Here is a 13,083-nt window from a genome sequence, read left to right as displayed (position 1 = left end):
TAGACATTTTTATGTATCTTTTTGTAGAATACCACAGTTTTAATTTTTCAGGCTTTAGAATTATAACTTAAGGGCTGAAAGATATGCAGGTTACCTACTCCAGCATTTTACAAGTGAGGAAACTTTTATTTTCTACGTATAAGAAAACTGAGGCCTATTGAGGCCAATGCTTTAATTCTTTAAAAAATAATGTCACTAACCCATTAAAAATGTAGGTGGATATGTCAAACTAGAAAGTGTGCCTATTTGACTTGGAATTTCTTAAAAAATAAATATGAGAATAAACTAATTGAATCGTATATTATGATTCTTAACTATTCTATGGGCTCTTTTCACAGGGAGGGTCTGGCATTATGAAATTAGCTTTATTTTGTACTTCAGCTATATAAGAAATGGTGTCAGTAATTGTATACTGAATGCTTAGGTGTATTCACATCGTTTTAAGTCTTTTGAGGCTCCATTTAGTTTTCTCTTTCAGCGTTTAGGAAAAATGACCTGTGTTTTCAGCTCCTCTCTTAACTCAGTGGTTTGATGGCCTCTTTTCTTGAAGTTTTTCAGCAGTTGGGTTTTTTGTTTGTTTGTTTTTGGTTCATGTTTAAACATACCTCATGACAATTTTTACTCATTTCAGAGATTAAAGGCAGAAGGTCATTAGCGAAGATGATTTTTGAGGAAATGAGCAATATTGTATTTCCCCATGTATAAGATGCTCCTGAATTTTGGGGCCTGAAATTTGAAAAAAAATGTATTGCATAACGTTATTGAACTGAAGTTTTATTCATCATAAAATTCATACAACTCCTCATCACTGTCAAAACTCCCATCCATTAGCTTGTCCTCATCTGTGTCTGATGACAAATCAGTCTTCACATATTGTCTTGTCCTCAGTTCTGTTTATGGCATTTGAAATGCCACAACTACTGTATAAGACGCACCCAGATTTTAGACCCCAAATTAAAAAAAAAAAAAAAAGTGCGTCTTATATATGGGGAAATACAGTAATTATTCAGATTTGGACTCCTCTTAGCTGCTTTTTATGTGAATGTCACTCATGGTGACATTTAGTGAGGCTGAGTGGTGGATGGGTGGATGAATTGGTACATATATTCATTCAGCAAACTTTGTGTTTTCCTCTGCGCTGGTGCTGTAAAATCTGCTTTTGTAGATTTCCTAGTCTGGGGTGGCCTATACACATGGAACATAAGATTGTCTTTGTGATGAACGTGCCGGTGGAGCCTGGTTAGGGGACCTGAGTCTGGTGAAGGAAGCGAGACTGTGGAAGTCAGATGAGTAAGACTTAGCCAGGAAATGGGGTAGGGGCTGGGAGACAGGAAGGAGGGGGTGGTCCTGGCAGGACCTGTGAGAAAGAGGAACTGACCAAAGGAGGGGAGAGGTGGCATTCAACAGGAAGAGGAAGTTGGGACCTCCCCTTTGCTGATACTCATTTCTGGATAACTAGTCATGTTTGTTCATTTTTGTCCCACTGAGAAAAATGATGAAGTCTGTTAACACAATTTACATTTTGGTATTTAAATACTGTATCTTTCTGTTATTTGCATCTTTGAAAAAACTTTTTTTCATTATTTTTCTGGCAGAGTTGTGGATGATTTGCCTATTAAAACATGTTTCAATGGGGGTTGTTTGATAATGAAAAGCTATACGTAGTCTTCAGATAGTATTTGGGAATGAGATGTCTGTGTGTTTTAATTTATGTGTGTGTGTGTACACACACATCATAGGCTAAGGATTCCGAGCAAGTAAGGCACTTTATTTTTCAACTCTGTGTGTATGTGCGTGTGCATGCATGTGTGCTCATGCGCATGCTTGTGCGTGCTTGCATGGTCCCACTGGGGTTGGCTTGTGCTTCCCCTTGTTTCTGGGCTGCCCAGCTTGGAGGAATCTTAGATTACAGACAGTCCTGGTCCGGCTTAGCCCTCTGCCCTGATACCTGTCTTCATTCTGGGATCTGCATCTTTTGTCTTCCCCTCCTTTTGCTCCCATATCCATTCTGTTGCGTGTGTTTCTCTTTTGCTTTTGCTTCTGTTTTGTTTCTCTCTCTCTTTCTTCTGAATGCTGTTAGCTTTGGAATCAACTGTGACTAGGAGGGGAAATGTTTAGTTAGTATGCCTGCCCTGCGACCTCTGCTTTAATCTAAGTAGATTGGGAAACCAGCTCAGCATTCACTGAGTGCGGGACTCCAGGTTATGAAGGAGGGTGGGGATTGGTCTCAGGCCCAGGATTAGGATACACTTAACTAAGGGAATTCTGTTGGACTTTCTACCCCCAGACTGGAAGCTGAGCTCACAGGTCCTCCTTTTTCAGGTTGTGCCGTATCTTTAGGATTTTATCTGGAGATCCTACATGTCGTTCTCTCATTACTGTGAGAAGTTTGTTTGTCCAGCACCCAATATAAGACTCTACTAACTTTGTTTATTTTTTTCTTTCAGACATTTGATGCAAATGATTTGTACCAGGGGCAGAATTTTAACAAAGTCCTCAGTTCCTTGGTGACTCTAAATAAAGTAACAGCAGGTAGGACCTGTTTTAAATTGAACTTGAGGGGTTGCAAAGACAAAAGGGCAAAACCGTTGCTATTCTTTAGCAAGTCAAAATGAGCAGTATCGAATTAAAAAAAAGTAAGCCTCTATGACATTAAATTTTTGGTTGTCACTTTTGCTGTGATTTTTTTTTCTTATTAGAACAGAATCTCTTTTTTTAGGTCCTCAGGTGAATATCAGATGTTTTCCTTACTGTGAGCAGAGCAGTTATTACCTGAAAACACAGCAGAGGAGAAATGTCTCATTCATGGGGCTATCTGGAAACTAGAAGCACCTTTCTGTAGATTTTTATTATGCTGATTAAAACTCATATTTATTAGCAGATCTAGTGACTATTTTTGAAGTGTGATCATGATAATGGAGTAGCCAGTGAATTGGCCTCTAAAGTAAACACCTACTTGGACCAGGTTTCCTGAGGGCTGTGAGGGTGGTTGTACCAGGGGCGCTTGGTTTGTAGTATTCTGAGCCCCAGTCATCTCTTATGGAGAGGAGTGAGTGGAGGTAGCCAGTATGCCCCTTAGTGGGCTCCAGACTGCAGTGAGGACAAGGAAAGATTCTGTGCAGATTCCTCTGAGGGGGGCTGTGCCAATCCCATGAGCTCCGAGACCTTCTGTCTTGTGGATCTAAAAGAAAAGATCCTTGAACTGGGGTTGGGTTGCATTTGCAGGGATTTGGAATGGTGTGGGTGCCAACTTGGACTTGGTGAGCATGTTAAGGACACTACTCTTTTATGGATTCTTGCTGTATTGGCCAAGAGTTTTCTTAAAGGCCTTAATCACTAAAAAAAAAAAAAAGAAGAAGACTGGATAAAGAAGATGTGGCACATATACACTATGGTATACTACTCAGCCATAAGAAATGATGACATCGGACCATTTACAGCAGAATGGTGGGATCTTGATAACATTATATGGAGTGAAATAAGTAAATCAGAAAAAACCAAGAACTGCATGATTCCATACATTGGTGGGACATAAAAACAAGACCAAGAGACATGGACAAGAGTGTGGTGGTTGGCGGGGGGAAGGGAGGAGGGAAGGAGGGAGAGGGGCACAAAGAAAACTAGGTGGAGGATGACGGAGGATAATCTGACTTTGGGTGCTGGGTATGCAATATAATTGAATGACAAGATGGCCTGGACATGTTTTCTTTGAATATATGTACCCTGATTTATTGATGTCACCCCATTAAAATTAATAAAAATTTATTTATTAAAAAAAAAAAGATCCTTTTGGGTCCTTAGTGATTCTTTTGTTTTAGAGTCATTTTTCTTTTTTTTTATTTTTATTAAGTGAGAGGCAAGAAGGCAGAGAGACAGACTCCCACATCTGCCCTGACCAGGAGATACCCAGCAAGCCCCCTGTAGGGTGATATTCTGCCCATCTGGGGCTGCTGCTTTGTTGCTCGGCAACTGAGCTATTTTAGCGCTTAAAGCGAGGTCATGAAGTCATCCTCAGCACCTGGGGCCAACTTGCTCGAATTATTTGAGCCATAGCTGCAAGAAAGGAAAAGTGAGAGAGGGAGAGAGAGGGGGAGGGGTGGAGAAGCAGATGGTTGCTTCTCCTGTGTGCCCTGACTGGAAATTGAACCTGGGACTTCTACCTGCCAGGCTGATGCTCTACTGCTGAGCCAAACAGGGCCTGTTTTTCTATTTACAGATTAATTTTAGATTTTGGGGGGAAAGTTAGACTTTGATATGTCTCTTTTAATCAGAAACCTCAAATGTATTTTGTCATGACTTCTTCGCATTTTTGTCCTGGCCCTTCAGATGGGGTGTACTCACCTTTTGGCATCTGGGAGAAGTAGAATAGTCCTCACTTAGAGGTCATCCATACTCGGGAACCATCCCTGGTGTACCTCACAGCATCTGTTTGCTAGGATGGCTGTCTAGGCCTGCCTGTGCTTCAGGAACAACTGGAAATTTGTGTTGTTCTGTGATATCTTCAGACTTTTAGTTGTTGACAACTGATTCAAACTTTTATAAGACACTATTTAAACCAATCCAAACATCTGCCAGTAAAATAGACCTGGAGACCATCAGTTTAAGGATATGTTTTACAGAAGGCTTTCCATGAAGCTTTAGGAAATTGCTAGGCACGTGCATTTCAGAACAGTGATTTAAAAAACTCTTTATGACTTCTATTTTAAAAAATCAAATTACTTTGAAGAAGTGGGTTGCTAACATTTACTTATTAGGTTGGCCTAAGTGGAGGCTAATCATGAAGAGACCTAGACCAGGGGTCGGCAAACTGTGGCTCACAAGCCAAATGCTGCTCTTTGGCCCCTTGAGTGTGACTCTTCCACAAAATACCACTTGCAGCTACCTCGATAAGGAATGTACCTACCTATATGGTTTAAGTTTAAAAATTTGGCTCTCAAAAGAAATTTCAGTCGTTTTACTGTTGATAGTTGGCTCTGTTGACTAATGAGTTTGCTGACCACTGCAGAGAAAGAACTAAGCCCTTTAATAGCTGTTTACTTTGATTCGTCCACCAACTTTGTGAGGTGAATAAAGCATGAGCTGCCTTCATTTTGAGGTAATACTCCTTGGAAGGGTCTCTGGCTGAAAAATTCAGGGGGATTTTTGTTAGTTTTAAGTAATTTTTTCCTTTTGTCGTCAAATAATTTTTGCTGCTTATATGTGAAGCGTGATCCTGGAGAAGTAGGTGTTTGGTGGTGATATATTGGAAATGAGTTCTGGGTGGTGCCCTGCTAAGTGATTGAATTTGAGAGGCTTATTTTTTTCCAGATGAAGAGAAAGTATTAAAAATAGGTTACAGAGCATTTCAAAAATTTGAAAATTATACTAGGGAAGAACTGATAAATAGTTATCTCCAATTAATTTCTGGAAAGGTGATTGGGGAGTAAGTGCAAGTCATTTCTGTAGCAGACAGAATCTGTGCTTTGTTTACTGCATAAATGGCCTGCTTTGTTACGGTCTGTGGTGCGTCCCTTGGGGGCTGCCCCAGTTTAGAGTCTGGTGTGCAGTGAGGGTGCATAGTGTTAGGCGTTTCAGCTCACTCTTTTCTGTGTTCACGACCTTTTCAGACATTGGACTGGGAAGTGACTCTGTGTGTGCCCGGACCTCATCTCATCGGATAAAGTCCTTTGATTCTCTGGGATCCCAGCCTTCACACAGTCGGACTTCAAAATTGTTCCAGGGCCAGTATCGGAGTTTGGTAAGTTTGAGAGAACTGGTTATTGAAATTGGAGTATGTTGGGGAAGTGAGTATGTGTAGGTGTATCTGGAACATATGTATACTTCTATTAACAGACTTGTAGATTGAAGGGTGGTTTGACTTTGTCCCATTGTTCCTTTACTTGGGTTTGGGATTTACTCACCACATATACAGGTGTAATGCTTAAAGATGGCTTTTGAGAAACTTGGGTTTTTTGGGTGGTATATTTTAAGATGCATAGTTTATCTAGAGAAATGTGTTCTTTACACTATTTCCTTGGTCACTTGCATAGTATTTTCTCATCTGCTATGTACAAATGTACAGAACTGTAGGAATAAGAAATACATATTTAGAAGAGTTCAGCTGTATAAAGAAGAAAAAAGCTAAAAAGTGGTTAAAAGCTAAAAAGACCTAAGGGTGGTTTTTCTTTTTATAAAAGCATGACTTGGAGTGCTTTACCGAGTCAGGATGCAGTATATGAAGAAGGGACTCCCTGGTCATGGCTGGTAGTAAGATGGGTCAGAACTTAGACAGTCATCCTGGAAAGTGAAGAAAACTCCATTTATAAATTGTCAGGATACAGGCTCTGAGCAGAGAACTTGGGATTAATGGTGAAATTGTTACCAAGAGACTGGGGATAGAGTAAATATAGTACTGAGTGGAGAAAGTGTGGAAAGGGGCTTTCACGTCAGCTGACCAGGATGAGGCTGTTCCCTGTTGTCATTGTGACAACTTGCCGAGCCCTCTTTTGAATTAATGGGTGATTGCCACTTAGTTTGATTAGCAAGTGATGTGACTTTGCTTTCATGTAACATTTTAGTAATTATGTTATGTTAGAAATCTAAATGATCTTGTAACCTAATTCTGAACAGGCCGATTTTTCTAGAGTTTTGAGGGGGCCATAGCTTTCTATCTACATTAACACAGAAAGAAATACTGTTAAGTAAGCTAATGGTGATCCTAAAGAAACAAAAATTAATTTGGTTAGAGATGTACTTTGTAGAGGGAGAGAAATTTTAGTTCACAAAGCATGGTTAAAAACTAAAAGCTAGAGAGGGAATATAGTTTTTATGTTTCCTGACCTTTAAAACTCACATTCACTCTGATTGCTGTTATCTTTGACTGCTTTTCCTCTTAGAGAAGTCCCATCATCCTATTTATGATTTTGTGTACAATACTATATGCATTGAGTCGTTTTTCTCTCTTCCAGGCATTGTTCTAGTGCTTTACCTGAACTAACAAATAACCCTCATAGCAACCCCGTGAAGTACGAAGTATAGAGTTAGAGGAATAGTAATTTTGTAGAATATTGGAAGCACTATAATTCTTAACAAATTAAGAAAAAAGCCTTTGAGAAGTATTTTAAATACATGAACAAAATGTAAGATCAATCAGTAAACTTTGAGTAAAGAAATATGTGCTCTCATTTCCCATGGCAATTTTAATCCTTTTTGTTTTTGCTTAAATAAGAACTGAATTGCAAATGTATAATTTGAAGTAAAATAAAATTAAATGTAATGTTGATAATAATTAATGTTACTGAGGTCACAATAAGTATAGGATTAATTTTTCATTAGCTAGAGAAATTTTTTTAAGTTACACCAGAAATAAAAAGTCACCTCACCTGCTTTTGTGTCTGTGACTGGTAGACACAGTTATCTGCTAATGACATGAACATGGCAAGGCCCCTCTTGCATGCTGGGTAAGAACAGTTATCTGCCCTTAGATTTTCCTGTATGTGTTATTACTATTACTTTGAGGTTTTTTTCCCTTGGATTAAAAATAATTTATAATGAAACAAGAATGACAAAATATTTATTTAAAGCTGGGTGACCTATAACTTGATGAAGTTATAGATGCCTGATACATGGAAGTATACTTATTCTCTACTTTTTGTTAAGAAATTTTCAATAAAAAAGTTAAGTTAAAAAAAACAAGTGTTGTTTCTTGAATATTTTGAGATCTCATTAAAGTAAAGCCTGGCTTTGAAATTGTGTAAGGCATTACCATCCCCACAACAAGGATCAGTATTTTCAAGGTGCTGTTGTAACTGCCTTCATCTCTGTCTCTCCTAACTACTACCTCGGTGCTAGTTGTCTGCCTAATGTTGCTTCAGTGTCTGAACTCATTGTCTGTTTTAGGCCAGATCTCCTGCCTTGTGATGAAGGCAGATTTGAAAAGTTCTAGGGTGTTGTTCGTATTGCAGTGGAAGTTTAACTAACTCCTTTATTATGGCGCTTCCCAGTTGCTTTCTGATCATTCCTTTTCTGGCGTGATTTCTTTTACCCTCTTTCCTATGCCCTGTGCTAAAATGAGCGTGAGTTGCCTGTCACCCCAAGAAAGAGTGACTCCATAACTGAATTGGGCAGGAATGGGGCACCCTGTCGACTTGGGTCATAGTTTTTCTCATATTTAAATAAGGTTGACTTCATCCTTTTTTATTCTTAAATAACTGCAATGGAATGCTTCTGGGATCTCTTATGTCTCCGCTGTGTCCTAAATTTTTATCCTCATAAGTATGACCTTGGGCTTCTGAAGTTTTTCTCAGAGTTTGCAAGAATATTTGTGAGGTTATTGCACTATATCCCTCACTTATGGAAGACTTGACCTCTTAAAGCATTTCCTTTCCCCCTAGTCCCCACTGCTTATTGGGACCAGTGCCAGCCCTGGTTATTGAGTTCACAAAATGTATTTCCAAGGAATGCAAGACAGTAAAATGTATTACAATGTTTTTTTAAAAAATATTTAGTTCCCCTGTACCATAAACAGAGAAAATATTGTGCTTCTCTAACGTACCGTATTTAATCAATTCTATGACCTTTAAAAAAAATTATACCCTAAACAGTGATTTTCAACCTTTTTTGAGCCGCGGCACATTTTTTACATTTACAAAATCCTGGGGCACACCACCTACCAAAATGACACAAAATGACACTCTAACACAGTACATATTATACATATAGTTAATAATATAGTTTCTAAATGTATTTATACTCAGTGTGAAACCTGGGCCTGTTTTGATGAACACAAAAGGGATATCCTGGCAGGAATGGTAGAAAGACACACACGAAGCTCTTCCTCAACAGTTCTCAGTCTCTCTCTGTTTTTAGTTTTTATCGCAGTCAAGCTTGAGAAGCTCAGCTCACATAGTTATGTGGTTGAAAACGGGAGCAATGTCAAAATAGCTTTGTTGGCCAGAATGGGGAACTCCTTGGCAACAGATAACCAAAAACTGTCCAAAGGAAGATCAGCAAACTTTAGCTTTAAACCACGATCTTGTTTCAGTTCAATGAGTTCCTCTTGCTCCTTTAAAGTCATGTCCTTTCCAGCAACGGATACTGAGCTGTATGGGTCCCTAACCCAGTCAAGGCATTCTGTGAAGGCTGAAGAGAAATAAAATGATAATGTCTTCTCAAGAGTTTTCAAATGTCTGCCAATCACCTCGCACATTGCAGCAGTGTTGCCATCATGCTGTTTCTTGGTGAGTGGGAACATCTCAAGGTTGCCACGCTGCACATGTTGTTGCCAGAGCTGCACCTTTAAACGGAATCCATTCATTTTATCAGTGCTTGTAAGCAGGTTTTCATTTTGGCCTTGCATCCGTGTGTTCAGTTCATTCAGATAATGAAATATATCAGCCAGGTATGCCAGCTTTGCACACCACTCATCAGTTGCAAGCAGCTTTGAGTAATCGGACCTCTCGTTTGTCAGAAATACTTTAAGTTCCTCTCGCAACTCATACACACGGGCCAGCACTTTGCCATGCGACAGCCACCGGACCTCCGTGTGGAGCAATAAGATTTTATGTTCTGCTCCCATTTCTTTACACAAAGACGCAAATAAGCGACATCTCAAAGGTCGCGTCTTCACAAAGTTCACTATGCTCACAACATCATCCAACACAGGAGCTAGATCTGCTGGTAAGGTCTTTGCAACGAGGGCCTCACGGTGCAAAAAAACAGTGCGTAACAATAACATCTGGGTTTCTTTCTTTGACCCTACTTACGAAGCCTTTGATGCGCCTGACCATGGCTGCGGCTCCATCAGTGCAGACACCTGTGCAGTTTTCCCATGTAAGCCCGCTTTTATTAAGATATTCCGACGTGACCCGAATTATTTCCCCTCCTGTTGATTTTTCTGGCAGTGCCTTGCAAAATAGGAAGTTTTTTCTAATGGCTTCTCCATCCACAAAACACACATTGGCCAAGAGCTGACAATGTCCACTAATATCCATCTACTCATCAAGTTGCAAGGCAAATTTTTTACTGATGTGCACCTTTCCCAAAACAACAGTTTCAATGTCTGCAGACATGTCATCAATACATCTGGCAATTGTGTTATCTGAGAGAGGCACTTTAGCTATCTCTTTGGCCGCGGTAGGGCCAAGCATCTCATTTACAATGGCTTTACAAGCTGGCAGTATTAATGTTTCTGCCACAGTGTGGGACTTTTTTGATTTAGCTATGAGTTCAGCAATAAGGTAACTAGCTTTGAGGGCTCTCTCGTTTACCTTTGTGGTTTTTCTCAAAAAAGTTGCCCATTTCTCATTGTTTGTATGTAAGTGTACAAAATAGTCCATCGGCTTGTTTTGAATGGGAGGGTGTTTCGTTTGGAGATGGCGTTTAAGCTTGCTTGGCACCATGGTGCTATTAAGCTTCTCACCACACACCAAGCACAGTGGAGTTGGTGCTATCTCATCCCTGGTGAAAGTAAATCCAAATGAAAGATAGCTTTCGCTGTATTGCCTCGAGCTCACCGTCTTGTCTTTTTTCTTTTGTCTACCACTCATACTAGGGCCTTCATCTGGGTCAGAATTTTGTCCAGGGCCCTGTTGGCATTTGCATTTTCCCTTCTCAAAAACTTCTCCATCACTGTCACTTGCTCATCTTGCTGAGATCCCAAACTGTCACAAGAGTGAAATATGCCTGGCAGAGGTCCTTTAAATAAATTACATTTATTAAAAAAAAAAGTTAAATAAAAAAGGATAACCCCCTCATATATACAGTCCCATGTAACATCGCTCATATATAAAATCCCATGTAACATCCCTCATATATTCAGACCCACGTAACATCCCCTATAAATACAGTCCCACGTAACATCCCCTCATATACAGTCCCATGTAACCTTATATGTACAGTCCCATGTAACCCCTCATATATACAGTCCCATGTATCCCCTCATATATACAGTCCTGCTAATAGATACTGGAGCTTTCATCAAGGTTGTGGGTTGAAATCAATTTGGCAAATACTCTCTCTATATAGAGGCTGGACAAAATCAATTTTAGAAAATGTTGGGTACTTGTGTAACATAAGTCCTCAGAGCATCTCTACTGTCAGATTGAGAAGTTTGCTTTCTAGGTAAGGATTCTGATAAATACTAGAGTTCTCCCTGAGGTTGTGGGTTCAAATCCCATGGTCAGCTGGGTGCAGGGGCCTTGGTTCTGTCTGTTTTGATGGTGTATATAGAGATTTGAGCTATTTAAGAAGATGACCTTTACAAGGCCATATACAATATAGATAACATTGTGATGCATTGTATATCACCCTCTGCGGGGGCCTCTTTTAAAAAGAAAAAGGTCAAATATCTATATACACCATCAGGATACACATAACCAGCTGAGGCTGAGGCTTCATCTAGTGGTGGCAACATTTACCTCCAGTCCTGACCAGGATTAGAAATCGGGACCATGGGGAGGAGTAGCAGCTTCAACTACTCGCTGTAGCCACACAATGACAAGTGCCCAGCAGCCCGAGCGGGGACCTTCCTGGGTGTGGATGAGAGGCGGCCTACTATTGGTTCATCGCTAGTGGTTGGGATGAATCCTAGAAGGTGATTGGTCAGTGAGCGTTCCCTGTGCCTCCACTCTTCCTGTCGCTGATAGCTGGAGGGATTGTGAGGGGAATGTTTATGTTCGGATGGAGGCGGCTGGTGGCGGACCAGATAAAGAGCCTCCGTGGGTGTATTCAGCACGCGGGCCGTAGTTTGGGGACCCATGTTTAATTTCCCCACGGCACACCTGACCATGTCTCACGGCACACTGGTTGAAAAACACTGCCCTAAAGTAGCATGTGTCTTTTATGGTTGATGTCATAATTGATAATACTTGGTGGAATATAACACCAATGGGTATTGTCTAATTTCAGGCATTTTATAGTTGATGAAATACATTATGAGGGAACTGAAGCTTTGTGAAGTTAAGATACTTAGCCTCACAGGACTGGGAAATAGTTTGCCATTAGAGTAGAAATTGATTTTCACTCCTTGATGACCTTTCCTCTTATAAATGAAATTATAGGTACTTTTAGGGAATGGAGAAGATGGTTGAGTTTGTGTGAAGGTAGCACACCATGATATTCTGGTTCTGGGTTATAAGGATAATTTTAGAACATTGGATAAAATAAAGTACTTGATGAAGTTATACATGCATGATAACTGCTGGGTGGTGCTTTGATTATAGAAATAAAAAAGAGGTCATTAAGAATTAATGTGGTGGGTACAGATTAGTTTCCGGAGGAGGTCCTGTGTGTGTGCCTTACCTAGTGGTAGGGGTTACTTTTTCCCTCTTCAGTGCCCTCCCATCGCTAACTTTTATTGACATATATGACATATAGAAAAAAAGTGTCTTTTCTAAGCAAACAGTTTGATGAATTTTTACAAGTTCGACATTACCTATTTGTAAGCACTCCCAGATCAAGAGGCAGAACCTGACTGTCCCTGCCTGCCTTTATTGGATCTGCCTTTCCCAGAGGCATCTGCTCTCCTGATTTCTAATAGTAAAGATGAGTTTTACCTGTTTTGTATTTTATGTACTAAATGGGATTCCACAGCATTTACTTATTTTGTACCTGGCCCTTTCTGCTCAGCTTATTATATTTTAGACTGTCGTGCAGTGTCATGCTGAGCCCAGATAGATGACAGAGTATACTTTCAGGAGAACTTTTAAAAAAGGGAAGGAAAATATTCCAAAGTAATAAGATCATGACTAAATACATCCTTTCCAGATTCCTGTGACTCTGGTGATAGTGGCCGGAGCGCTCTTAGCCATTGTGATGTGCTGGAGGACAGCCCTTTGTAGAGCACCCTCCTTTTAGCCCGGTCTTTGGCAACTTGCCCTCTAATCAGCACTTTATAGGGCAACATTGTAAAAGTCTGTATATCCTTCAGGGTATAAGTGCTGAACAATGGAAATTTGTGGAATCAGAAATTTAAATGGATCTGGACTGGCTGCCTGTAACTCATGCCTTTCTTTCCACCTCCTCTCTCAGACAGCTCCCTGTCCTGTCTTTAGTGGAGTGTCTGCTTCTGAAGCAGAGAAGGTGTCAGTGGTGTTGTCTAACTCG

At 40.1% G+C, this 13,083-nt stretch overlaps 1 protein-coding gene across 3 annotated transcripts in view; it reads left to right on the top strand.

Annotated features, from left to right (window-relative positions):
* Nucleotides 1-13,083, top strand: part of ARHGEF7 (Rho guanine nucleotide exchange factor 7) — a 151,472-nt gene that overhangs the window by 58,228 nt on the left and 80,161 nt on the right. For all 3 annotated transcript variants that reach the window (XM_066380549.1, XM_066380547.1, XM_066380548.1), the window contains 2 exons: nt 2,448-2,532; nt 5,607-5,737. In XM_066380549.1, coding sequence (XP_066236646.1) covers nt 2,448-2,532; nt 5,607-5,737 — 216 coding nt within the window. The remainder of the gene's footprint in view (nt 1-2,447; nt 2,533-5,606; nt 5,738-13,083) is intronic.

Source organism: Saccopteryx leptura, chromosome 4, assembly GCF_036850995.1.
Source record: "Saccopteryx leptura isolate mSacLep1 chromosome 4, mSacLep1_pri_phased_curated, whole genome shotgun sequence".
In the NCBI taxonomy this organism is placed as follows: Eukaryota; Metazoa; Chordata; class Mammalia; order Chiroptera; family Emballonuridae; genus Saccopteryx; species Saccopteryx leptura.
The sequence above is the reverse complement of the archived record's forward strand: the minus strand, read 5'-3'. Positions and strand labels throughout refer to the sequence as shown.